Source organism: Sorex fumeus, unplaced genomic scaffold (assembly GCF_029834395.1).
Source record: "Sorex fumeus unplaced genomic scaffold, SorFum_2.1 ptg000042l, whole genome shotgun sequence".
Lineage (NCBI taxonomy): Eukaryota > Metazoa > Chordata > Mammalia > Eulipotyphla > Soricidae > Sorex > Sorex fumeus.
The window spans coordinates 9,721,562-9,749,129 of NW_026606099.1; the positions used below are offsets into that span (position 1 = coordinate 9,721,562).

General features: G+C 55.2%; 1 protein-coding gene across 1 annotated transcript; it reads right to left on the minus strand.

Annotated features, from left to right (window-relative positions):
- Positions 1-627: 627 nt before the first annotated feature.
- Positions 628-20,844, minus strand: CALCOCO1 (calcium binding and coiled-coil domain 1). The gene is made up of 15 exons (XM_056120065.1): positions 20,711-20,844; positions 17,698-17,877; positions 17,266-17,368; positions 16,044-16,234; positions 12,840-12,998; positions 11,931-12,079; positions 9,463-9,553; positions 6,478-6,633; positions 6,026-6,280; positions 5,253-5,378; positions 4,582-4,677; positions 4,128-4,236; positions 3,424-3,626; positions 2,742-2,848; positions 628-1,675 (listed from the first exon to the last, which is right to left on the minus strand). Exons 2-15 carry the CDS (start codon positions 17,851-17,853, stop codon positions 1,498-1,500), a joined length of 2,079 nt encoding a protein of 692 aa, XP_055976040.1. The 5' UTR covers positions 17,854-17,877; positions 20,711-20,844; the 3' UTR covers positions 628-1,497.
- Between the last annotated feature and the right edge of the window lie 6,724 nt (positions 20,845-27,568).

The following is a 27,568-nucleotide window of genomic DNA, read 5'->3' on the forward strand; positions in this document are numbered from 1 at the left end:
AGCACAGCGGGTAGGGTGCTTGCCTTGCATGTGGCCGACCTGGGTTTAATCCCCGGCATCTCATATGGTTCCCCGAGCACCGCCAGGAGTAATTCCTGAACGCAGAGCCAGGAATAACCCCTGAGCATCACTGGGTGTGACCCAAAAAGCAAAAAAAAGGTATGCCCCGTGAATTGGGATGGAATCCTGGGTGTCACACACCCTGTTGGTTCACCCTTGGTAGGAGTCTGGTCCATCCCGTGGGCCAGGGTAAGGTGATGGTTGACCTGGTGGGTGAACGGTCTGAGCTGTGGGTACTCAACCTGCCTCCTGAGACACGCACCGTGACTCTGGGCCCCAGATCCCACCTTGGAACTCAGGCCTGAGCAGGGCAGATGGAGTCTATGACCCCTCCCCTCACAAAGCAGTGTTCCCCAAACCGGACCCCTCCCCCAGATGCAGTTCCCTCTCCCCCTCACCCCAAGGCTGGCACCCCAGGGTGCGTGACGGGGGCGGGGTCAGGGCAATACTGCCCGCAGCGACCGCCCTCTCCTGGGTCTAAGAGCCACGTGTCGGCACCACCCTGGCCTCTCTCTAGTCACGCATCATGATAAGAACACATTTTATTAGAATCGTTATACATATTATATAAATATATTTGTCCAAACTACAGGCGCAGGGCACGGGAGAGGGGCTGAAGGAAGCTCTTATTGCTGTGGGGGGGTCTGGACAAGGGAGGCCGGGCTGGGAAACGGGGACACCTGGGGCCATGTTCCCCCATCCCTCACAGAAGGCACAAATGCATTATTTCTTTCCATGTGAGGATCCTGGGGGCGGGGGATGGCAGGGAGGGAGAGAGCGCATGAAACCTCCAAAAATACAAAAGGAACTTCCAAACTTAATATCTAACGGGATGGAGACGGCTGGGGCGGGTGCGGAAGGCAGTGGGAGAACAGGACGGAACCAGTGACGCTCAGAACCGAAGAGACCTGGAAAGGTCGTGACATCCATGCTGCTGCCTCAACGCAGACCCCAGGAAAAGGCAGGTAAACAAATACAGACCCCAAGTAAGAGGGTGGGGGCCCCCAGGAGTTGGCATCGGGCACCGGAGGGAGTGTGTGAGGATGCGAGTGTGTGTGGCGCCGGTGAGCGGAGGCTGATGAGTCACCAGGCAACCAGGGCTCAGGGAGGCTCCGATTCCCAGGAGACCAGGAGCCGCCTCCAGCCCGGATCTGTCCAAACCGCTTTCCGCTTTCGGAGAGAAAATTCAGCCACTGCTTGCAAGAGGGTCCCTGCCTGGGCCAAAGGGCCGGGCGGGACAGGATGAAGTTGGGGCTGGGGAAGGACCCAGCCCATGGGAGTTTCTGGGCAATGGAGCATCGTGGAGCCGGGGGGATGGAGATGGGCATGAGACCTACATGGATGTCTGTGTGTGTGTGTGTGTGTGTGATGTGTGCGCGTGCGTGTGTGTGCGCATACGTGTGCATGTGCGGAAGAGTGGACTCGGGAGGGGCGAGGTCACTCAAAGGTGAAGGGGTCCTGGGTGCTGAAGAAGAAGTGTCCATCCATGTGGTCCTCCAGGGCATCCTTGTCACTGTCAGCTGGGAAGCGCTCCTTACAGATCGGGCACTCCTTCCAGGGAGGGGTGGCCGGCCCGCCGGTGCTGGGCTCTGCCAAGGGACCCACTGCAAAGCCGCTACCGAGAGAGGGGACGCAAAAGAGCCGCTCAGCGTGTTCTCCTCTCAGGCTGCAGAGAAAGGAAGCCGGCGGCCGGCTCCCAGAGGCCTCTGCGCTGCCCCGGCCCCCTCAGCACCGCAGGGGGGCCACTCTCTCCTCTCTGCCTCCGCCCCTGCTGGCCTCTGGCTGCAGCGCGCAGCCCATCCCCCACCCGCCCGCCCGCTCTCCTCCCTCCATCTCCGTCTGCTGCCTAATGAGGCTGAAAATGAGTCTGACACCGTCCTTCATCTTCCTGCTGCAGCCCAGGAGGATGACAGTGTCGCCCGCCCCTCCCGGAGCCCCGAGCCCGTGGCACATCTCATCCAGGAAGGGCTGGGGGTGAGGGGAGGAAGGGCTCGCTAGCCCGGGGAAAACACAGGCCGGCAGAGGGGCCAGTCTGACGTTCAGCCCCTCCCATCCCCCCCTCTAAAGTGTCACCGCCCTGAGGGTCCCCAGAGGACAAGGACAGTGAAGAAGAGTGGCCCCATCAGAGGTTCCCAACCCGACCCGACCAACCACCCCCTTCCAGAGAACATTACTCAGGTCCCGCCCCCTGCCCAGAAATCGACCTTATTTAAGTGGCTGAAGAGAAAGCACCCCCACCTGCGCCTGAAGCCTTTATGTCCCCCCAGATCACACCAGTGCCCCCAGGGGGTAACGCACACTGTGGGGAACACTGGGGCGCTGGGCCCTTGGCAGCTCCGTGCCTGTCCCGGGCCTGGTACCTCCCCTAATCACCCAAGGGAGCTGGCACCTACCTGGCGGCTGGGGAGGGGGGAGGGGCAGGTGAGAGGGGGTGCAGGGCAGTTTGGGCTCCACGGAAGATGGTGCTAGAACAACACAGAAGCCAGTTACAGGCAGGGCCTCTGGGTGCTCGTGTGCAGTGGGGACAGGGAGGACGGCCTGAAGGAACCCAGGGGCTGGGTGACGGCTCTCGTGCTGGGCTGACCCGCATCTCCCTCTCCTTCCCTTGGCCGAGGCCAGGGCACAGACACCGGCTCTGGGGACAGCGGCTCCCGAGGGCGCTGCCCCCGCCTGCCACTCACCTGGCCATGTCGTAGAAGGCGCTGCCCAGCTCGGGCAGCAGCAGGTTGGCCTCCTCACCGCCACTCTGCACCGCGGCCATCAGGACCGACTTCTCATCCTCGGCCTCCTGGGCAACACAGAGGCAGGGCTGGGTGCTGGCTGGGGTCTCAGGAGGGGGGAGCAGGGCATCGAGGCCAGGGCAGGGGGCAGAGGGACAGAGGGAGGAAGAGGGGGGTGGTGGCAGAGGGGTTGCGGGGGCGGGAGTGAAGAGGACAGTCAGCGGGGGCCAGGGCAAGAGCGAGAGCAGGGGAGGTGCTTTGGATGCGGCGACCCGGGTTCAATCCCAGGCACCCCACGTGGTCCCCCAAGCCCTGCCAGGAGTGACCCCAAAATAAAAAGAGGAGCATGGGGGCTGGAGCAATAGCACAGTGGGTAGGGCGGCCGATCTGGGTTCGAGCCCCAGCATCCCGGACGGTCCTCCGAGCACCGCCAGGAACGGTCCCTGAGTGCAGAGTCAGGGGAACCCCTGGGCTCATCGCTGAGTGTGACCCGAAAAGCAGAAAAAAGAAAGGGAGGAGGACAAGCGTGGGGATCAGGGACTGCAAGGCCGGGGGTGGAACTGGGTTTTGGGGGCGTGTGGAGAGATCGGGCCCCGGGGGCCAGGCCCCCCACCTCGCCCTGCTCTCTCGGGCCTCCCCTCACCGAGTCGGAGCTGCTGTCCTCAGCGGGCCCGGAGAGGTGGGGGGCGATGGGAGCGGGCTGGCTGATGACCACCAGGGGGGAAGACTCGCGCAGGCCGGCGGCGGGAGAGGGGCCGGGGTCTCCGCGCTCACACAGGCCATAGGGGGGCAGCCTCATGTCTTCTGGAGACTCATCCTCAGAGTCGGTCAGCGCCGCGGGGCAGCCTGTAGGCACCAGGGCGTGGGGGTGGGGGGGAGAGAGAGAGAGAGACAGAGACAGAGAGAGACAGAGAGAAGGGAGAGACGGAGACAGAGGAGAGAGACAGTGACAGACAGAGACAGAGACAGAGATGAGATGAGATGAGACAGAGAGAGACGAGGGAGACAGAGACAGAGCGAGACAGAAAGGAGAGACAGAGAAAGACACAGAGAGAGGAGAGAAACAGAGAGAGACAGAGAGAGGAGAGAGACACAGAGACAGGAGAGAGATAGAGAGAGAGCGAGAGAGAGAGAGAGAGAGAGAAAGAGAGAGAGAGAGAGAGAGAGAGAGAGAGAGAGAGCTGTCAGCCAGTCAGGTCCGGGTTCGAGCGGCTCCATCTCTCCCAGCTGAGGGGCCAACGTGGGAAGGCCCAAGGCAGAGCACGCAGAGGCCCCCTCTCCCCTCTCCCGGAGGCGCCGCCCACAGGGCCAGGCGGAAGGGGTGTCAAGGCCGGGTGGGGTACAGACTCAGCCCCGCAGAGGCCTCCTCGTCCTCCGTAGCCGCGTCCTCGTTCCACTTCTCGTCCGCCACCTTGTCCAGGCGGGCCTCCAGCTTCCTCATGTACTCGAGCAGCTCCTGGGGGTGGGGGACGGCGGTTCGGATGAGCCTTAAGGGTCTCCACCCAGGTCAACCCCAGCTCCTCTGGGGCGCGGGGGCGGGGGTGCCTCTGCCGTGAAGCGGGGGCGGTTTAGGGCGATCCCCGGCCCCAGGACCCCTCTCTCATCCCTTGCATCCCCCCTAACTCCAGTGACATTCCTTCCTGCCCCCTCTCCCCCAGACCCCGAGGTCCTTCTGAGTCAGCTGGAAAGGGGGGACACCCGCTTGACACCCCCGGGGAGACCGGGAAGACCGTCTCCAGCCCTGCCTCCAGACCCTGGGCTGGGTGCTGGCCTGAGTCCGGGCTCGAGTCCGGGCTCGTACCTGTTTCTCCTCCTGCAGCTGCTCCTTTTCCTTCTGGAGCACTCGCAGGGCGGAGCGCAGCTCGGACAGCTCCCGCTTACTCTCGGACAGCTGCACCTGAGGAACGGCGATGATGAGGGTCCCTCTGAGGAAACGGGCTTGGGGCCTGGACTCCACCGCCTGGCGCGCGCCTCGGGGGACATCACCTCGCCCTTCTTCCCGGAGTCCTGCCCTGGCCACGCAACCCCAGCCCCGATCTCCTGGGCGTGGCCCTGGGGCCTGCTTCCAGGCCTTGGAGCTGAGGCACGGGCCGCGGCAGGGGCACCCCATAATTCTTACTAGGCCCAGAACGTGCGCTCAAGAGCAGAGAGAGGGGCTGGAGCAAGAGCACAGCGGGGAGGGCGTTTGCCTTGCCCGCGGCCGACCCGGGTTCGATTCCCAGCATCCCATAGGGTCCCCGAGCACCGCCAGGGGTAATTCCTGAGTGCAGAGCCAGGAGTAACCCCTGTGCATCGCCGGGTGTGACCCAAAAAGCGAAAAAAGAAAAAGAGCAGAGAGAAATGTCATGTGTCTGACGCCAACGGGGGCTGGAGGCACGCCCGTGACAGGCCCCCCGACATCCCAGGGCCTGCTGCCCCCGCCCCCCGGCAGAGAGGAGGAGAGCCGCGTCTCCTGGGCCGCCGGGACCTCACCAGGCTGGAGTCCTTCTCCCGGGCGAGTTCGGTCTTGCATGCTTGGTTCTGAGCCCTCTCCTCCTGAACCGCCTTTTCCAGGCGAAGTATCTCTGCGCTCAGCTTCAGGATCTTGTCCTTCTCGGCCTGGGGAAGCCCACAGAGGACAAGAGGAAGGTCAAGGGCGGGAAAAGGGGCGCAGGGAGGCGCTGGCCAAACGGCCTGTCCCTGCCGCATCTCTCCCTTCTATGCAACAAGAGCTTTTCTCAAAGTGTCTTGAGTGAAAAAACCGTGCGGGGCTCGAAGCCTGGGTCTTGGACGCGCCAGGCAAATTCTCTCGCTCGGCGAACCTTACGGGGTATTCAACGGAGATGAGCAACCCCCCCTCTTTCTTCTGGGGCCACACTCAGTGGCAGTCGAGGCGGGGACGGGGCGGGGGTCACTCCTGGTGATGCTTGGGGCACCGCGCAGCGCCAGAGCACACGTGGGAATCCACACACAAGACCTGTGCCGTAGTGGTCGGGACGCCCGCCCAGCCCCGAATCTCTCTCTTCCCACCTCCCCCTCCCCTGGCCTCCCGCAGGCGCTCCCCGCCGAGGACTGGCCTTAGGGAAGGGCCGTGCCCAGGGCAGTGCGTGTTTCTGGGCGAAGATGGCAACCAAGGCAGGTGCGATGCCGGCCGGCGCTGGGGCGCTCGGGTTAGAAGCGGGTCACGCCGGACGGGGACAGGCACCCCCGCGACGCCCCTTCTCTCCCCGAGGCGGCCGCCCCAGGTCTCTCCCCCGGCGCCCTACCTCCACGCTCTGCAGCAGCCCGGCCCGCTCTTTGTTCCACTGGCTCTTCTCCTCCTTCAGGTGCAGGCTGAGCTCGGCCAGGCGGCCGCTGACTCCGGCCACTTCCAGGCGGCTGCGGTGCAGCTCGGCCATGGTGCGGTCCCTGGCCCCCGCGGCGCTGGCCAGCTCTTCCCCCAGCAGGGCGGCTTTCTGCTGGCTCGAGGCGGCCAGCTCCTGGGCTCCTCGGAGCTGCTCCTTCAGCGGCTCCAGCTCGGCCTTGGGACGGGGAAGGGGAGGATCAACTTGGGGGGACCCCCGGCGAGCCGGGAGGCGCGTGGGCTTCTCCCCAGCCGGACTCTGGTGTTGCCCGGCTTTGGCCAGGTCTGCCCCTTCCCTCCGGCCACCCTGGCTGTCTGGGCAGCCTGTGGAACTCTTCTCCTCCCTACTTGCCTGGAGGGCCTTCCTGCACTCACCACCCGCTGCTGGGCCTGGCCCAGGCTGTCCTTCATCTGGGCCACCTTGTCCTTCAGCCGCTGCGCCTGAGCACCCAGTTCCTCCTGGCGGCCCTTGGTCTCCTGCAGCTCCGAACTCAAGCGGCAGTTCTCCTGCTGTGCCGCCTGGAGCTCAGCCTGGGGAGGGAAGGAAAGGGACCCGCGTGATCGGGGTGGTCAGGGAGGAGGACCCTCTGGCAAGAAGGCCCAGACGCCCCTCCCAGGCAGCACTCCTTCAAGCATTCAGCCCTTCCCACCCTCTGTGGACCTCAGGCTCCAACCAGAAGGTTCTGTCTGCAGCTTCCTAATGGAGGGATTCAGCCTCACAGCCTGGGGAGCCCAAGTCCCTCTTCCGTCTCTTCCTTCTCCATTCACTGTTTGGTCACACCCCGTGGTGCTCAGGGGTCATTCGCTCTGGTGTTCAGGACGCCAGGCGTGGCAGGGCACCGGACCCACCTCTTGTCACACAGAACATGCATTCGGCCCACTGAGATCTCTCCCCAGCTTTTCTTTTCCCTTTCTTTTGGGGGTGGTGGTGGTCATTTTTTTTATTCTGTATCACTGTTTCACTGTCATCCTGTTGTTCTTCGATTGCCTCGAGCAGTAACGTCTCCTTCATCCTAGCCCCGAGATTTTAGAAAGTGCCACATTCGAGGCTCTTTCAGGGTCAGGAGAATGAGACCCGTCATTGTTACTGCTTTTTGGCATATTGGGTTCGCCATGGGGGGTTTGCCAGACTCTGCCATGTGGGCAGGATACTTTCGGTAGCCTGCCAAATTTTTTTATTATATCGACTATTTTTTAATGTTATACCTAATTCTTATTACATTAGTGCCAACATTCATGCTTTTGGTATACAGTTACTGCACCTCCTACATCACATCTGATCATTTCTATTCTTTCAGAGGTTGGGTTGGGTCATACCCAGCAGTGATCAGGGGCTACTCCTGGCTCTATGCTCACCAGTGACCTGGTAGTGGCTTGGGGGACCATATGCAGTGCTGGGGATCGGACCAGGGTTGACTTCATTGCAAGGCGAGTACCTTTAACCCTGGATTCTCTCTCCAGTGCCCTACGTATGGTCATTTTTGCTTGTACTACTGTATAACAGCACAGCGGGTAGAGCGTTTGCCTTGCAAGTGGCCAACATGGCCGACCCGAGTTCGATTCCTCTGCCCCTCTCGGAGAGCCCGGCAAGCTACCGAGAGTATCTCACCCGCATGGCAAAGCCTGGCAAGCTCCCCGTGATGTATTCGATATGCCAACCACAGTAACAACAAGTCGCAAAATGGAGACGTTACTGGGCCTGCTCGAGCAAATCGATGAACAACAGGAGGACTGTGACAGTGACTGAATAATTTGTAGCTAGTTTTCCACAAGGCAATCAAATTAAATTTTTTTTTTTTTGGCTTTTGGGATCACACCTGGCAGTGCACAGAGTTTACTTCTGGCTTTGCACTCTGGAGTCACTTCTGGTGGGGCATGGCTGTGAGGATGGGTACCATATGAGATGCCAAGATTGAACCTGGGTCGGCTGCATGCAAGGCAAACACCCTCCCTGCTGGACTACGGCTCTAGTTCCACACTGACTCTTGAAGTACAGTTCTTCATGTATATGACATCCATTAGAAAATCACCAATGCTTTTCACTGCTTAGAGAATAAAAACTGAACTTAAGACTCAAGGAGGCTGGAATGACAGCACAGAAGGTAGGGCGTTTGCCTTGCACGTGGCCGACCTGGGTTCGATTCCCAGCATCCTATATGGTCCCCTGAGCACCGCCAGGGGTAATTCCTGAGTGCAGAGCCAGGAGGAACCCCTGTGCATAGCCACGTGTCACCCAAAAAGAAAAAAAGGACTCAAGGCCTGGGCCTCATCTCAAACTCCCCCCTGCCCCCGCCACACATTCAAGTGCCCCAAGAGCTCTGGACTCCAGCCTTGGCCAATTCTTGGTCGCCAGAACAGCTTCCTTTCATTTCTGCTTACTGGCGTCTATCACGGCTGAGCAAATGATTTCCAAAAATCGGCTGCAGAGGCCTGGGGTTCTGAGGAAGCAAGTTAGAGGTTTTACCGATAATTCGTTGAATTTCTCCTGAATTATTAAATGTGACATGAAAAAATATTACAGACGACCAATCCACAGGTCTGCTGCCAGGTTGAGTCACTGTAGTGCCAACAGCAGAATAAAGCGTCTATTTAAGTGATTTCTGTGTCTTTCCAAGCACAAACCGAGACAGCAGGTGGACAGTTTAAAAATTGTGATCATTCGCTCCTACTTGTGTGTCACTCAAGGTGTTCTGACTATCGTACAACCAAGACAAAATACAGAAAAAACGTAGCTGCTGAGTCATCCGTAAGCTCTAGTTTCAAAGGATGGTATCCATCCAAGAGATCGGTTGCTTTCATTACCTTGTAAGTCATGTCATACACTCGAATTTATCAAAGTAAATGATAGCAATGAGACTCTTTTTAATGCACTGTGAGGTTCCACATAAGATGTAAAACTTCACTGGGGGGTGGTAAAGTCGGGGTTTTGCTGCCTGAAACGTACGAAAATACCACGTTGGTTTATGCCCCTGTTTAGTCCTTTTATCTATTTTTTTTTTCTTTTGGGGTCATACCTGGTGGCACCCAGGGTTTATTCTTGGCTTTGCACTCAGGAGTCAATCCTGGTGGCATTCGGGGCCGTGTGAAGGGCAAATGTCCTTCCTGCTGTACTACCACTCTGGCCCAGTGAGCCCTTTTAAAACATCTTAAGAAGATGTGCTAACCTCTGTGAAAAACGTCATAACTCAATTCTACTCCCCCGGTGACACCTGTAGTCCATTGACTGGTACATGGCTCTGGTCCCCTGGAGCGCGCACGCTCCGTCTTGACACCTACATCGTCTTTGGAGCCAGTACTCAGAAGACACTGAGTAAACACTGGACGGACAACTGAGAAAGCAACCAGTTTTGAGCCTCTTACCTCACTCTGATCCTTGTCTGCCTGCACTTCCTTCAGCTGCCCAAGGAGTTTCTCCTGTTCCCGAGTCAGCGCCTTCACCGTGTCTCTGACCCTGTATGTGGGGGGACAGAAAATGGATGACCGATTCAGACCTCTGTTTTAATTTCTTGTTTTGGGGCCACACCTTACTCCTGGAGGTGCTTAGGGGACCACATGGCATGTCACAGACCAAACCCGGGTCAGCCGCGTGCAAGGCCAGTACCTCCTCGCTGTCCTCCCTCTCAGGCCCCAGGCCTCAGACTTCTGTGCTGAGCTCCTCCAGGGGCACACATCTCCACTCCTCTCAGGGATACTTAAGTCCCCAGAGGTGATTCTATTCTAAGTCTCAAGCAGAGATTCCGAGTTCTAGAGCACAATCTGGAAACAAACTCCTCTCTTAAAAAGAGCCACATACCACTTGCAGGAAATGCTCTGGGAAGGCCCCCCAGGCCTTGTCCCTCCATCAGAGATCAGAATCCAATCTTTTGCTTTTTGGGTCACATCCGGCAGTGCTCAGGGCTTACTCCTGGCTCTGCGCTCAGGAATCACTCCTGGCAGTGCTCAGGGGACCATATGGGATGCTGGGAATTGAACCCGGGTCGGGCTGCGTGCAAGGCAAACACCCTACCCGCTGTGCTATCACTCCAGCCCCAGAATCCAATCTTTTTGAGACTGACAAACTTTTGGTCTGGATCAGAGGTTGGCAGAGTCATTCTGCAAGAGACCCCCGTACACACTCTAGGCTCCCAAAGCCACAGTCGCCGCAGCAATGAATCGACTCTGCCATGGAGTGTGGCAGTAGACACAGACATGTAAACAAGCAAGTATGGATCTTTCCTAAAATCTTATATGTGAACTCTGAAATCTGAAGTGCATGTTATTTCCCAACGTCATCCAAGAGTATTCTTCTCACTTGCTTTACAATCACTAAAACTGTCAAAGTCATTCTTACCAACTGGGTTGGCATGTTGAATTTGGCACAGGCACCATACTTTGCTGACCCCTTGCCTACGGAGGCGCTAATCTCTTCCAGCAGTTCAGTGTGATCTTTTCTTTTGGATGGCGTGGGCCACAACAGCAGGACTCAAGGGCTGCTCGTGACTCCATGCTCAGGAATCACTCATGGGGGGAGTTTGGGGAGACCACATAGGGTGTCTGTGATCACAGTAGGTTGGCTGCACACAGGGTAAGTGCCTTATCCTCTGGAGTTTCTTTCTGGCCCTGATTTTGTTTTTCTACTCCATGATTTAGAATACTGGTAGTTAGTAGCTCCCCAAGGCAAGACTAACATATAAAGAAGTCTTCAGAATCAACTTATTACTCTGGCCCGTACATAGAATACCTCTTTCCTTTAAAGGCATTTGCAAAAAGTCTAATCTATCAGTACTGAATTAAACTTTAATCATGTTTTTTTTTGGGGGGGGGGTGATTGTTTTTTGGGTCACACCCAGTGATACTCAAGGGTTACTCCTAGCTCTGCTCACTCCTGGAAGTCCTTGGGGGACCATAAGGGATGCGGGAGATCGAATCCAAGTCAGCCATGTGCAAGGCAAATACCCTACCCACTGTACTATCGTTATGGCTCCAAATCATGTTATTTGATAAAGGAAACAATGAGTGAAAAGAATTCTGGTGAAAAACTGAAGGGCGGAAATGAGAGGTGGTCAATCAGGTCCCATCTGATAGAAGCAACAGTTGTCCAGAAGCAGATACAATATTCTGCGTGGTACCAGAGGACCAACCCAGGAGTCGTGAGTTAAAGTTTCAAGAGAGCAGCGTTTGGCTCAATCAAAGAAATAGAGTAAAAATGACAGCTGTCCAATACTGGAAAGGCTGCACCGCGAGAGTGATCTTCTCTTCTGTGGGGTAGGGGCTGCGGGGAGAGGTTTACTGGAGATTTAATACATGCAAGTCACATGCTCTGAGCTGCATCCCTAGCCCCATTTTACTCTTTAAACCACCTTTCACTCCTCCCAATGCTGAGAATCTATGATTGATACCTTTCTTCCAAGGAAGAGATCACATAACATTCTGGGATCACCAGTTCTAACTATTTCCAAATAGTTCAAGAACCAAATCTCATTCCTTCCTGCGATAAAAACTGCAATGTGCCCTCTTTCCTCTCGTGTTAAATGCTCTATTCATCCTCCTCTTCCCTAGCTCCTACTGGCCTCGTTTTGGCTGTGACTTAGATGGAAATTCCGATTGTTTCTGGAAGGGAGGGATGTGGACGAGTGTTAGGAAAGACGAAGACAGCTAGGTAGAAAACAGACAACCTCAGTAGCTGGGGGGTCCTGGGTGCGGCTGCGAGGGGAAGGAGAACCTGTACGAGATCAGTAGTAGACCAGCCTCCTGAAACCGGAAGCTGGAATTCAGAGATCACCAGAAATAACAGCAAATAATGGGGGGGGGGAAGAGAGAGAAAGGGGGGGCAGAGGTGGTCTCCGCACCTGTCCAGCTCCACCTCCTTAGTCAGCACTTTCTCACTGATGGTCTGGATGTCATCTTCCAGCTCCAGGATCCGCGCCACATGGTCTCCCTGCTGCCGACTCAGGACGTCCCTCTCTTCTGTTAGCTCGCCATGGGATCGGGAGAGTCCCTGGAATTAAGGTGACCCCAGAAGGGAGCTGTTAACCGTCTCCCAAGAAGCAGAGCGCGTCTCGGAGCAGGCCTGGTCCCACCCCTCCCGTGTCGCCTTTCTTCAAAATCAAACTTTAAGAGAATCTGCCTTTAACTGGCGAACTAGGTCACCTCCACTCTACCGGGATACTTCTAGGTTCGAGGTACTAATGTTTATTTGGGATGGCTGCCTGTCAGATCAAGCTGAATTTCATTTGGTACCCACCGCACCTTCATTTTCTGGCCACGCCTGGCCGAGCTCAGGACTTGCTCCTGGCTCTGCGCTCAGCAGTCCCTCCCCGTGGTGCTTGGGCGACCACATGTGCTGTTGGGGACCTCACGGGGGTCAGCTGCAGGCCTGCCGAGTGCCTTATCCCACACCGTAACTCTGAGCCCAGGCGTCACTCCTGTCTCTGAGCGCAGGAATCACTCCTCACGGTGCTCGGGGTGCCATACGGGATGCTGGGAACCGAACCTGGGTCAGGCATGTGCCAACGCACTGTACTATAGCTCTGGCTCCCAAACCTATCTCTTCATGTGTGTACAAGGTATCAGGGATCAAGCCCAGGACATCATGTAGGGAGGCACGCGTTCTGTCTGCCACTAAGACACATCCTGGCCTAAAACCGTTTTTCAAAAATACTCACAGGACATCTTAAAATCTGCTACGGTTTCCCCTTCATCCTCACGGCACTGAGCTCAGATTCCACACCCGCGCAGGGCAGGCCCCACCTTCCCACCTTGTACTGCTCCGCGAGCTCCGCGTGCTCCTGCCTGGCGGCCGTCAGCGTCTTCTCCAGCTCCTGCACGCGGCTGCGCAGTTCTGTCACCTGGCCCTCGAGCTGCAGCTTCAGCTGCATCAGGTCGTTCCGCTCCTGCTGGCTTTCGTCCAGCTGGCTCTGCGGGGGAGGACGGCAAGGGGGTCGAGCCTGTCAAGGGCGCGCTTTCAGTGGCATTTGGGAACAGGGAAGTCACGTCAGTGGGCTTTCGAAAGAGGAGGACTGGCAGCTGCATCAGACACAGGGCCCTCTTGGCTGTCCGGGCTCATCTCTTCCTTCTTATTGACTCATGTTCAGTTAGTGCTTTATTTTGGGTTCCTGGGCCGCACCAAGAGGTGTTCAAAGCTACTCCTGGCGTGGTGCTCAGTAATGATCCCTGATGGCGCTCGGGGAACTGTACGTGGTGTCAGAGATTCAGAAGAGATTCAAACTGAGGCTGACAGGACTCAAGGTAAGTGCCAGGGGTTACTCCTGGCTCTGCACTCAGGAATCACCCCTGGCAGTTCTCGGGGTACCATATGGGATGCTGGGAATCGAACCCAGGTCGGCCGCGTGCAAGGCAAATGCCCTACTCGCTGTGCTATCACTCCAGCCCCAGCACCTTATCCTTCTTATTCTCTCTCTCTCTCTCTCTCTCTCTCTCTCTCTCTCTCTCTCTCTCTCGTTTTGGAGTCATACCTGGTACCGCTGACTTCTGGCTTGTGCTCAGGAATCACTCCTGGCGGGCTGGGGGGCTATCATATTGAACTGAACCAGGTTCAGCCATGTGCAAGGCAAGTGCCCTACCCACCGCACCATCTCTCTGGCCCCACCCTTATACTATCTCTTCGGCCCATGTCTGACCAAGGCAGGCCCCTACTTTACCCAGCAATTCCTTTGTCTGGCGGAAGTCTTTCTCAACTCCCACAGACAGAGGAGTGACTCTCCGAAGTTTACCATATCTGCTCTGGAGCCAAAGAGATGTTAGACAATGTTGAGAACAGCTTTTTTCGGGGGGCGGGGGGGGGGGGGAGACGGGGAATGACACCCTGCTGTGCTCAGGTCTGACTCTTGGCTCTGTGCTCTGGTCACTATGATCAGTGCGCAGGGGTCACTCCTCGTGACAAACTAGATGTAAGTAGCTGTGAATAAGTTCCTTATCTTCCCCGAGTCTCTGTGTCCTCATCTGCAAAGTAATTCCTTACTTGCGTTGTCATAAGGTGATTATAATGAGAATAATATAAAAATAGAACATGGGGTAGAAACTCATACACAAATTTAAGTAAGAGACAAATATCTTCCCGTTCATTGGCTGATCTTGTGGGAGGCCTCCCAGGCAACGTTCTACTTCTACTTGGTGGTGCTCGGGGTATCATGAAGTGCTAAAGATCAAACGTAGAGAGCTGATATATGCCAGACAAGCACACCATCCCTCTGATCAATCTCCCCAGCCCAGATTCTGTGTTTGGAAGGTTCTAACGGGAAAAGATTTGTCAAAATCAGTATTTCTCGGGGCTGGAGCGATAGCACAGCAGGTTGGGAGTTTGCCTTGCACGCGGCCGACCCAGGTTCAATTCTCAGCATCCCAGATGGCCCCCCCGAGCATCGCCAGAAGTAATTCCTGAGTGCAAAGCCAGGAGTAACCCCGTGCATCACCGGGTATTACCCAAAAAGAAAAAAAAAATCAGTATTTCTCAACTGGGGACCATATGATCCCCTGTTGACCCCTAGAATATTCTAAGGGGTCCCCAGGTGAAAATCATATATGGGTGGTAAGGGGGGACGCATAAGACTATGGGCCAATCTGCAGGACAGAGGTGCCATCAAAAGGAAACCAGGTTGGAAGGGGTTCACCGTCAGAAGAAAGTTGAGGAATATTGGTTAGATCAAGCTACGCACTCTTACCTTCCAGCCTTTCTCAGGCCTCTCTTCTTTGGGGGTGGGGGGGATGCACATCCTCTTACTTGACACACCTCCCCCCATCCCCTCACCTTTCTTTCAGGAAAGCTTCCTCCTAATTCTTCCCCATACGGTCTTCAGTCCAACACAAAAGTAACACAAGCCACTCTTAATTCTCGAGGAGACAATTTCAAGTAGTAAGAAATGGGTAAGATCAATCTGTTACTCTTTCGGTTTTGGGGCCACACCTGGCAGTGCGTGGGGCCTTTTCCTGGTTCTGCGCTCAGGGTACGTGGCGCCTGGGGACTGAATCAGGGTCGTCTGCATGCAAAGCAAGCGCTTACCCCCTGCACTACCTTCCTGGCCCAAGAGATTCATTTCAATAGTATTTTCTCTAACCTAGGTACCATTGCACCTGCTTTGCATGAGGGAGGCCTGGGTTTGAGCCCCAGAATCACATGGTCCCCCGGTGACGGTCACCACCAGGGCGACTCCAAGCACAGAACCACGAGTAGGCCCTGAGTAGCCAGGTGTGGACCTTGAGTACCCCTGGGCATGGCCCAAATCTAAAAAGAAAATCAAAAGCATTCGGGTCTTTTACATTTCTTCCCTGGTTTTGGGCTACACCTGGTTGTGCCCATGGCTTACTCGTGGCTCTGTGCTCAGGGATCATTCTTGACAATGCCTGAGGGACCCTACGTGGCGCCAGTGATCAAAGCCGGTTCGCCACGTGCAAGGCAAGTGCCCTACCTACTCTCCGGCCCTACGTTCAGTTTTCGACTAAGACAACACAGTCTAGTGTGTTTCAGCCCCAGAGTACGTACATGCCAACGTAGACTAGTCCCATTTCCAGAGCTCAAAGCCAAGTGGCTTATGCCTTTGGGCTTGGGCAGTCGGGCCCTGGGCCTCACCTATCTGCTGTCACTCCTCAGGCCCTGGAAGTGGGTCCGATCCGCTCCTTCTGTGAATGTTCCTTCCCTGAATGTCCCTTCCCTGAAGTGCCTCCCTGGTCCTTTCTCCAGGGCCCGGTCAGGACAGAGTACAGGGAGAGAGCAGTCTCCAAGGTTTCTCAGGGAGCCTGGAGTTCAGCCGGCTGGGAGGTGGCCGGCTTCCCTGCCCCCATATTTGGGTCTGTTTAGACTGAGACCTTATAAACACCAGCCTTTACACCACTCCCCGAGGGCTGCCACGACACGAGGCGGGCGCAGGGGGGAGGCCCCTGCAACGCCGTCCTCCCACGTCTGTGCCCACGCAGCTGCTGCCGTGGCTCCGCTGTCCTGCTCTCACCTGCAGCACGGTGGCCTTGGGGACAACCAGCAAGATGTCAGAGCCCCCGTCTGTCTCTTCCAGAGTCACGAGTTCGTCCATGGGCCGCGGCTCTCGGAACTGGAAAGCGGGGCTCTGCCCACACACTCGGCCCTGGCGGTTCACGTACCGGAACTGGTAGAGCTGGGCGCCTGGTTTGGGCAGGTAGCTGGCTGCGGGAAGGAGAACGGGTCCGGACGGGCCACGGACGTCAGCGGGTCCCTTCCTCTTGGTGTGTTCTATCTCGTCCCATTTCTATTCCCCCCTCCCCCGGTTTTTGGGTCACACCTGGCAATGCTCAAGGGTTATTCCTGACTCTGTGTTCAGGAATTATTCCTGGCAGTGCTTGGAGGACCATCTGGAATGCCGGGATCGAACCCAGGTCAGCCACATGCACGTCAAGCATCCTACCCGCTGTACTCTCTCTTCAGCCCTTCCATCCGGTTTCTCGTTCCGTGAACTACACTTCCTCCTCTCCACCTCCCACAAGCTATGTCTGCTCCCTGGGGTACTGTGCTCCTTCCTCTTCGCCTTATCTTCTCTTTCTCAAACCCATGTAATAATGGTAACAATAATTACAAAACTAAATGATAATGACGCTAATTAAGCTTTACCGGTGTCCAATATGCCCAGTTAACAACTTGACTTTATTATTTCATTTACTTTTCTCATTTCTTGGGTTTTTTTTTTTTCTTACAGTGCCAGAGACTGAACCCAGGTCCTGCGTGCAAGGCACACGCTCAGCCAGTGAGCTACCTCACCTTTACTGACTTCAATCCTCATCCTGTATCTGCAAGCCAAGAATTCCCTCTACTATTCCGATAATAGGCACCGAGAGGTCAAGTCCTGGGTTCAAATTCAAAGAGCTAGTAATAGTGAGCGGAAATCTGCATCTAATCTGCATCTAAAAAATCGAATGACCACCGCTTCTCAACCTTTCCTTCCTCTCCACCCCAAAAGCTCCTCCTGCCTCTGGTAGGTGAGACCGACTGTCCTCACAGACCTTCCCACCTCCAGACCTCCTGGCTCCGCGACAGTCCCCAGGTTCCCTGTCTGCTGGGCTCTGCCGAACGTGTTTTCCCTTCTAATGCACTCACACTCGCTTTTCTTTACCCGTCACTGCCTCGTGGGTCCCTAAGCTCAGTCTCTCTCCGCCCAACTCCTACTCCTTCGGCACCTCCCAGTTTGCCCTCTTCATCTGTACCTTGGAACTGGACACTGGCGTGAGTGGGGGAGCCGTCGGCGGTGGTCTCGGGCACCGAAGACCACACAAACGTGTGGTAATCCCGCACACAAGCGGCCTCCACCTGTAAAAGCCCAAAGTGGGAGAGGGGGGTGGGTGACGAAGGCCCCGGCTCGGGAGGGCTGCAGGCGCTGAGGGGATGAGCGGAAGGCGGGGGCCCCGATGAGGGGATGTCACAGGGGTCTGAGAGAGGAAAGTGAAGGACAGCCAGAAGAGAGTGAGCTTAAGGCGGGGCACGCAGCAGGGCTTCTACAGGTGGGCTCTGCGCTCTGTGACAGTGCTCTCCTGTCTCTATCAGCGCAAGGTTGAAACGCCAAGACCCTGGTCGCTAGTCCTCTTGCTCCCATCAACTCATGGCCCATTCACCTGGGCCAGAAACGGTTCTAGAGGTACCTTGAAGATGCCAATCCAGTCACTAGCGCTGGGCACGGTGCCTGGCGGGAGGGTGTAGTGACATTCCACCTTGGTATTGGGGATGTAGGTCCGGGCGACATTCAGAAAGGTGACTCCACTGCGGGAGGGGGCCCGGCTCACGGAGGATTCTTCCATCTCGGCCTCGGGGTGTCTGTCCTCCTAGGAAGCAGAGGGTAAATACCTGGACATCTCGCCAGCCCCGCCTCCTCCTCTGCTTGCCCGCCCCACGGCCGGGGTCCCTAGGCATAGCCAGTCCCAGCCCTTGAGGGCTACAGAACCATTAAAGTGTCACTGCTAGCCTCGGGGACAGAGGCCTAGCCTTCTGAGTCAGCCTCCATCCTGTCTCACACGTGAGCTTCTCTGAGTCACCGACTCTTCCTAGAGCGGAGGTCTCTAAGTTATGCTCCCTTTTCAGCACCCCGGCCCAAATATTAGCATCCCACGTTCTTCCTCCTCAGTCGAGGGGGTGGTGGGGGGCAGGGGGGTCGGTGTTGGACCACCGCTAAGCTACACTGCTACTCTGCGGCTACTCCTGGCTGTGCTTGAGGGAGTCATGGTGGTGCTCGGAAATTCACCAGGGTCAGTTATGTGTAAGGCAGATGCAAATGCCTGTCTCTGTACTATCTCTCTGGCTGCCTTTTTCCCTGGAGGGGGTGCACCTGTTGATGCTCAGGGATTATCCTTGGCTCTGTTACTCATGAATCACTTGGGGGGCCACATGGGATGCAAGGGATCGAAACGGGTTGGCCGTCCCACCGCTCCAGTCCCCTTCGCCACTTACTACCATCCCCAAGTGTTCCAGAATCTTCAGTTGATCCCCATCCGATTCCCACCACCTATGGCTCTTTAAAAATCAAAAATCCAACTGAGGTGGGGGCCCCTCATTCTAGGCTGGCCTCCTGGCCCACTCCCAGGATTACTGATCCAACTGGACCCGCAGGAAGGCCACAGGACACGGAAAAACTCGTTTTTGACAAGAATGAACGATTGAGACTTCTGAGATGAAAGAGAACTCTGTGTGTGTGTGTGTGTGTGTGTGTGTGTGTGTGGGTGGGTGTGGGTGTGGAGAGGAGGCAAAACTCAGGGTGGCAGGCCCCTGAGTGCGCCTTTCTGTACCTCTGTCGGCCCCCATGAATAATATTATTACTAATAAAAATGACAGCAATGACGTTTCTGCTCTCAGACGAGTCGAGAAAGGAAAGGGAAGACACAAGGAAAGTAGGTTCTGTCTTCAACTACACTTCCTGAGAGTCAAGAATTCTGGAGGCGGCTGCTTCAAGGGCGGAGTGAACGCTTGAAGGAACGTGGTGGTGTGGGGGGAAGGAATGCCGGGGGCCTGGAGCCAGGAAAGCCACACCCCTGGGCGGGGGAGAGACGGGGAGGTAGGACGGGGGGGGGGGGGGGCTCCCGAGGAGGAGCTGGATCAATAATATGAAGAGAGGGGGGCCGGAGCCATAGCACAGCGGAGAGGGCGTTTTTTGCCTTGCATGCGGCCAACCCGGGTTCAATCCCCGGCATCCCATATGGTCCCCCGAGCACCGCCAGGAGTGATTCCTGAGTGCAAAGCCAGGAGTGACCTCTGAGCATTTCTGGGTGTGACCCAAAAAGCAAAATAATAATAATAATAACAATATGGAGAGAGAGGGAGAGCGCGTGTTCAGGCGTGAACCTAACACGCTTCTCTTAGAATCTGGCCTGGACAACTAGAAGCCTTACTGGGTGGACTCTGGGAGCCCTGCCTGGGCACTCCCCCCTGGCTCCACTCACACCCCTCTCCTCTTAGCCTCGATTCTAAGCGGCGCATCCTTCCATCTGCTGGGCGAGCAGTGCCCTATGGATGAGATTCAGCGGAAGAGATGGTCCGAGTTAGGGGGGTGAGTCCGCTGGAAACTCCGGGGGTGGAGCCAGGAAAGAACAATAAAACTCCCAAGGAGGCCCGGGCCCAGGGCCGAGAGGTGGCCCTCTGCGTGTCCGCCCTCCTGCACACACACTGTCCTGCCGCCTCCACTCGCCCCGTGGCCGGTCGGCCCAGGGGGCAGGAACTCGGGAACTTGGCAGGGAGGCAGCAGGCGAGGAAAGGGGGGTCGGGGCCAGGCTCCCCTGCAAACAGTCTGGACCGAGGCCACGAGCTCGCTCCGGGGGGCTCAGTTCTCAAACCTCCCGCGGGAAGACTGGCCCGTCCCTGCTGCAAATACAAGTCTGGTTTGTTTTTTGCTTTTTCTTTTGCTCTTTGGGTCACACCTGGCGATGCTCAGGGGTTCCTCCTGGCTCCTGGCGGTGCTCGGGGGACCCCAGGGGATGCTGGGGATCGAACCCGCGTGCAAGGCAGACGCCCTCCCCGCTGCGGGCTGAGTCTGCTTTTCGAGGAGGGGGACACCACTGCCCCCGGACACCTGAGCCTGGGAGCTGCCTCCCCCCCACCCCGTCCCCAAACGCTGCGCACACACCCACCAACTCCTTGGCAGCTGGAGACCAGCTGGGCCGGAGGGCGACCTCGGGGACCCCCGGGCACGGGCGTCCCCAGGTCCGATCCTGCGCGTGTGTGCGTGTTGGGGGGGAGGGGAATGGGGGTGTCCCGGGCCCCGACCCCGTCGGGCTCCGGAGCCCCTCGACGGTGCGGACAGGCCCCCCGCGCCCCCCGGGGTCCTGCGTGGAAAAGGCCTCTCGGGCCGGCGGGCGCGCGGGTGGCCGCAGGTCTGCGGGGTTCGAGCCTGGCGGGGCGCGAAGAGCCACGATTTCCGCCTCCCCCAGGCTCCTCCGAGCGCACCAAGTTTCCCCGAGGCCCCGGCTCGGCGCCCCCCGCCCCCCGCCGCCGCCCCCTCGGACCCAGAACTCCTCCAACCGCGGGGGGGACCCCTCCGGGACGGGTCCCGCGCCAGCCCAGCCCCCGCCGGACCCGCCCCCGCCGGCCCCCTGGCGCCCCCCTTCCGCGCTCCGCGAAGCGGGGCGACCCCCTCGCGAGCTCGCCCCCCAACGAGGCCAAGTTTCTTACCCCACGGACGGATCAGCTGTTCCCTCACCTTTCACCAACAACAAAAACAGCAGCCGGACTCGGGGCGGGGCGGGAGACGGGCGCGCGCGCGGCCTTCTGGGCTTGTAGTTCCCCGGGCGCGTCCGCCGCCGAGCGCGCCCCGGCCCGGGACTACACCTCCCAGCAGGCCCCGCGCGGGGAAGGCGGAGCCCCGGGCGGCCGGGCCGGCGGCCGCCGCACTGCACTCTGGGAAACGTAGTCCGCGCTCCCGCGGCGGCAAGCGGGGGTGTGGCGGCCGGAGGACTACAAGGCCCAGGATTCCCCGGGAGGGGCGGGCCGTGCTAGTGGTGACTGCGAGTTAGTAACGTGCGCGTTGGGGGTGGGCGCGGAGGCGTGACGGGGCTAACGCCTCCCCGGGAGTTCGCCTGCGCGCTGACTGGCCGGCTTGGGCTGCGTCTTCCTAATTTTGCTTTTTGTTATTCACACGCCCTCCTGGATGGAGGAAACTTAACAAGTCCAGGAGGGTTAAGGAGTGGATGTCGGGATCAAAGTTAAAGCTGTGGTGGCGACAGTCCCTGCGCTGCCCGCGTATCTTTTTTTTTTTTTTTTTTTTTTTTGCTTTTTGGGTCGCACCCGGCGGTGCTCAGGGGTTCCTCCTGGCTTTGCACTCAGGAATCACTCCTGGCAGTGCTCGGGGGACCCTAGGGGATGCTGGGGATCGAACCCGGGTCTCCGCGTGCAGGGCAAACGCCCTGCTGTCACTCCAGGCCCAAGCCTCTGACCTGGCTTAAATCCATCAGGATCACAACATGTGCCTGTTAGCTCCTGTTTTTATTTTATTTTATTTTATTTTATTTATTTAGCTTTTCGGGTCACACCCGGCGATGCACAGGGGTTCCTCCTGGCTCTGCACTCAGGAGTTACTCCTGGCGGTGCTCAGGGGACCATATGGGATGCTGGGGATCGAACCCGGGTCTCCGCGTGCAAGGCAAACTCCTACTGTCACTCCAGGCCCAAGCCTCTCAACTGGCTTAAATCCCTCAGGATCACAACGCGTGCCTGTTAGCTCCTGTTTTTTTTTTTTTTTAATTTTTAATTTTTTTTCGCTTTTTGGGTCACACCCGGCAATGCACAGGGCTTATTCCTGGCTCTGCACTCAGGAGTTACTCCTGGCGGTGCTCAGGGGACCATATGGGATGCTGGGAATCGAACCCGGGTTGGCTGCGTGCAAGGCAAACGCCCTACGCGCTGTGCTATGGCTCCGGGCCCCCGTCTCTCCATATTATTGATCCAGCTCCTCCTCGGGAGCCCCCCGGTCCTACCTCCCGCCCCTAGCTCCTGTTTTTGTTTCGCAGACGTGAAAAGGTCCACAGCCCTCCCCGGTGTTGTGTTCAAGACACGCGTTTCTTCCTCCTTCCTCCTCCTCCCTGACCTTCCAGGTAGTCTGAGCAATCTCCCTGACTCTCTCTGATGGGATTAGAGTCGAAGGGTTGATTTGTTCTTCCTAAGCGCCCGATTTAATACTTTGCTGCGCTCAGTTATGGAGCCTCTGTCTCTCCCAAGTTTTTTGGGTAGTATTTTGTTTTTATGACCGAAGAGGGTGTCTGTTGCCTGCCCTTGGGTGCCTTTCATCTGAAGTTCCCCAAGTACTTAACAATAAGTCACTGGGCTTCGCAAACATTAAGGTGACATGTCTGTGTTATTAGTCAGAATTTATGAGGTGAGGTGCAAACTGCGGCAGGAGAGGCTCAAGGTCCCCGGATGGGTTGAGTCAGTCCTGTTCAAGGACCCAAGTCTCCGATGGTTTGGGTTTTTGTCTTTCACCCAGAAAAAAAGGCTTTCTGAAAAGTTGGAGCTGAAAATTGCAACAGCTTTTGTTGATTGGGTGGTTACAATGCCATGTGTTTAAACTATGCCAAGAATGTTTCCGTTTCATACAACAACCTCGTGTAATAGGCCCTATAATTACCCTTATTTTACATAGGACAGTTGAGGTACGGATCATTAAGTGAGTGACCTGGGGTCATCCAACTAAATGGAAGAATCAGGGTTCAATTGTGAGCCAGTTTATGTCATATTCTCGGCCTAGAAACTCCTAGTATGTGACTCTAACTCCCATTATCCCAGACATTCACTGAACATTAATACCCAAGGCTCAAGAGGAAGTGAAACAAATTCAACAAACATGTTGATTCTCTGAAGAGACAGGAAAAAAGAGTTCATCACTTGTTATCAGGGAAACGCAAATCAAAATGACATTAATATCTCACACCAGCGAGAATGACTTGTATCAAAAAGATTGGAAACTACCAGTGTTGGCAGGGATGTGGTGAAAAAGAAACCCTTTTTTTTTACTGTTGGTGGGAGTGTCACTTGGTTCAGTCTCTATGGACAATGGCGTGGGAACTTCTCAACAAAGTAAGAATAGAGCTTCCATATGACCCAGCAGTTCCACTTCTTGACATCTACCCCCAAAACATAAAAGCATTAATTCAAAAAGGTATAAGCACATCTATGTTCACTGAAGCGCTTGGTACAATATCCAGAATGTGGAAAAAACAAAATGTCCAATGGATAAATGGATAAAGAAGTTATGGCATACATACCTAATGGAATATTATGTAGCTATAAGAAAAGATGAAATCTTGTACTTTACTCCAACTGGGAACTGGAGGCTACAATATTAAGTGAAATAAGTCGGAGGGAGAAGGTCGAGAGTGAATGATTTCACTTATCTGTGGTATATAGATAAGCAAAAAGGGGAACCATCCTGACAATATTGACAAAGACAGATTCTTGGCCTTTTTCGCAGGTGGGAGTGGGCATACGTGGGAGTGCTCTGGGCTTACTCCCAAATCTGTGCTCAGGGATCATTCTTAGTGGTGCTTGGGCAGTGAATGCGATGTCGAGTGCCTTCATTCCCGTTCAATCTCGCTGACCCCCAAACCCAAATTATCAAGCAGTGGGATGTGCCGGGGAGGGAGGCAGAAAGAAGAGGAAGTCTAGAGGAGACACGAGAAAGTGGGGGCCTATCCTAAGCACTTTGATGGTGGCAAAGATGTAGTAACCGCGTACCACAAAATTGTGAAATCAACACTATTGCAAAATTGTTATATAAGCCATATAAAAGTTTATTTCCTAGGGCCAGGGAGATAGTACAGTGGGTAGGGCACTTGCCTTGCACGTGGCAGACCAGGGGCCCATCCCAGGCATCCCATAATGGTTCCCTGAACCCACCAGGAGTGATTCCTGGCCGCAGAGCCAGGAGTAAACCCTGAGCATCACTAGGTGTGGGTTTAAAAAATAAAAGTACATTTCCTAGTATAAATTTAATTGTTGTTGAAGAAAATCTAGAAAATACAAGCAAAATAAAACAAACATATGCCAGTTACTAAACTAGATAGTCAACGTATTTTATTGAAATAATTTATATGTATACATAAGAATAGATGGGCTGGAGCGATAGCACAGTGGGTAGGGCGTCTGCCTTGCACGCAACCAACATGGCTGACCCAAGTTCGATTCCTCCACCCCTCTCGGAGAGCCCGGCAAGCTACCGAGAGTATTCGATATGCCAGACACAGTAACAACAAAGTCTCCAATGGAGACGTTACTGGGCCCGCTCGAGCAAGTATAAATTAAAGCAAAATATTTGAAGGAGGCAATGATTTGAATAGCTTGATAGGACAAGGTCTAAGAAGGATAAATTACTTATTCCGGGTGGAAGCAATGATTGAGAGGTGGGAATATGTAGTGTTACTCGGCTCTAGGTTGAGTGAAATTTGAGCCAGAGAGAGTTCAGTGGGTAGTGTGCTTGTTTTGCAGATTGCCAACTGGGGCTCGCTTCCGGCACTCCACATGGTCCCATGAGCACCACCAGGAGTGATCCCTGAGCACAGAGCCAGGAGTCAGCCCTGAGCACAGTTGGGTTTGGCTCAAAAACAAAAACAAAAGAAGAGTACGCTAGGGGGCTGGAGAGAGAGGACAGCAGACAGGGTACTAGCCTTGCCTGTGGCCAACTCAGGTTCCGTCCTTTGCACGGTTTATAATCCCTCGGGCATCACCAGGAGTAATCCCTGAGTACAGGACTAGAAGTAAGCCCGGAGCATAGTCCAAAAGCAAGCAAGCAAGCAAGTAAGCAAAAAAAAAAAAAAGCAAGCAAGTGAACAGACAGACAAAATCAAAACAAACAATAATTTTAGCTTTCCCTTTTCCCTTCCTTTAATTGCTATCATTTTTCAATGATCAGGGGTTGAGCATCCTTTGTTACAATGCTCACCAGGGGCCATGCCCATTCACTCTTTAAATTTTAGGGTGAGGGGCTGGAGCGATAGCACAGCGGGTAGGGCGTTTGCCTTGCACGCAGCCAACATGGCCGACACAGGTTCAATTCCCAGCACCCCATATGGTCCCCTGAGCACTGCCAGGAGCAATTCCTGAGGGCATGAGCCAGGAGTAACCCCTGAGCATCGCCGGGTGTGACCCCAAAGAAAAGGTTTTTTTTTAGGGTGAGAGGTGTACCTGGCAGTGCTCAGGACTGACCCCTGGCTCCGTGCCCAGGGATCACTCCTGGCAGGGCTCAGGGGACCAGATGGGGTGCTGGGATTGAACCTGCGTCATCTGCATGCAAGGTGAGCAGCTTGCTCACTGTACTATTTCTCTGTGTTGTCTTTTTTCTAATTTTTATTAGTGAAACACCATCAGGTACAGTTGTAAATTTACAAATTTTTGTGCTTGGGTTTCAATTATACAATGATCGAACACCCAGCCCGCCACCAGTGCCCAAGACAAAGTCATGAAATTTACATACAAGTGGTACCACATGGAAAGTATCATGTTACTCGAAATGAGTCAGAAAGAGAGGGATAGACATAGAAAGATTGCATTCATCTGGGGAACATAATGTACTATCTCTCTGAATCCTTATTTTCTTCTTTCGCTCTCACCCATCCTGGTTGTAGCGGTGGCCTGGGTGGGACCCCACGCCCAGGCTCCCACTCCCTAGCCATCGTGAATATTTGGTACTTGCCAGCGGTCACACCCAAAGAGTTGAACTACCAGAACCACACTTGGTGCATGCAGGAGGCTCCGAGGTTAAAGTCATGGCCTCATGCTCTCAGGCAAGGTACTTGTAGCCCTCCGAAGGCACTTTTAGCCCATCCTCCAAGTCCTAACTTTAGCTTTCCCCCCCAACTCCAGAGATTTATAATGAAAGCCTGAAATACTGTGCTGAGAAGGGTCTGAGGAAAGGGTGCTGGAAGGAATAATATCTGTCTTGTACTCCACATGAAAGGAGAAATCATAGAAGACTGACTTCTTGTTTAAAATTATTTCTCCCCCTCCTTTCCTGCCCATTGCCACGTGACTTGGAGTAGTCCCAGCAGAAGTGTGTGTTTCACTGAATGGGCTTGGGGCTTGATCATATTTCATATTTTGGCCAATGGGCTATGAGAAGATGTGACTCATGCTGTTCGAGCATGCGAGCGTCCACTTTCTTATTTTTCCCTGCCACTGGCTTGGGCAGATTCCACGTGAGGTAGATGAGATGACCCACGAAGCAGACACAAGTCAGAAATAAGCCTTTGTTGCTGTAAGCCTCTGAGATTTGGGGTTGTTACCACAGTAAAGATGACTAATAGTAATGCCTGGATAATGGCACGAAGTTTGGGAAGGCAAATGCCATTCATTTGAAAGATGAAGCTTGAAAGACACAATTAAGCCAGAAAAGGAAGAATCCTGCCTGCCCTGTGTTCATCGGAATATGTTTCCTCTTTTTCTTGCATGCAGCGGGTCCACATTGTTCAGTTTCCCTTTGAGTGATATGTTCCACTTCCAGGCTTGGCCCGTGAATATCCCAAGGGAGACCCTTGATGCTCTTTCCTTTCTGGCTAGATGCCCGTGACCTTAGCTCAGTGACCTTGAAGGCCGCATATAAAAGATGGCGCAACAACAGGTTGGAAGAAATCTGGTTTCTTGAGTCACCACTTTGCAGATAACTGTCCACTATCATAAACATGCAGTTTGGAACTCAACCAATAAGTGCACTTTAAAAAAATTGTTGCCCAACTAAAATTTGGGCCCTAATATCATTTTGTCTTTGCTGTTATTTTTTTGGGTCACACCCGGCAATGCACAGGGGTTATTCCCGGCTTTGCATTCAGCAATTACTCCTGGAAGTGCTTGGGGCACCCTATGGGATGCTGGGACTCGAACCCAGTCAGCCGCGTGCAAGGCAAATGCCCTACCCGCTGTACTATCGCTCCAGCCCCGGGTCCTAATATCTTATAGTAAAAGTTTGCAGTAAGGGATCAGAGTGATAGTACAGAGGGTAGGGTGTTTTCCATGCATGCAACCAACCCAGGTTCAAGCCCCAACATCCCATATGGTCCCCTGGCCCCATCAGAAGTGATCTCTGCAGAGTCAGGAATAATAAGCACAGCTGGTGTAGCCCTCCTCCCCATAAAAGGTTTGCAGCTAGGGGCCGGAGAGATAGCACAGCGGGTAGAGCATTTGCCTTGCATGCGGCCGACCCGGGTTTGATCCCCGGCATCCCATATGGTCCCCCAAGCATTGCTAGGAGTAATTCCTAAGTGCAGAGCCAGGAGTGACCCCTGAGCATCGCTGGGTGTGACCCAAAAAGCAAAAAAAGAAAAAAGTTTGCAGCTACTGCCCACGAGAAAAAAAAAATTGCCAGTGACTGATGTTAATCATTGACAATTTTTTTTGCACAAAGGGAATAATACTCTGTGTGTATTCAATAAGTAAGTGTATGTGCTCTCTCGCCACATACATTTGGTGGCCACGAGCCTCTTCCCTACCCTCACCTGCAGCTGCTGCCAACAGACACATGAAGGAACAGGGCCGCCACTCTGGTTGGTG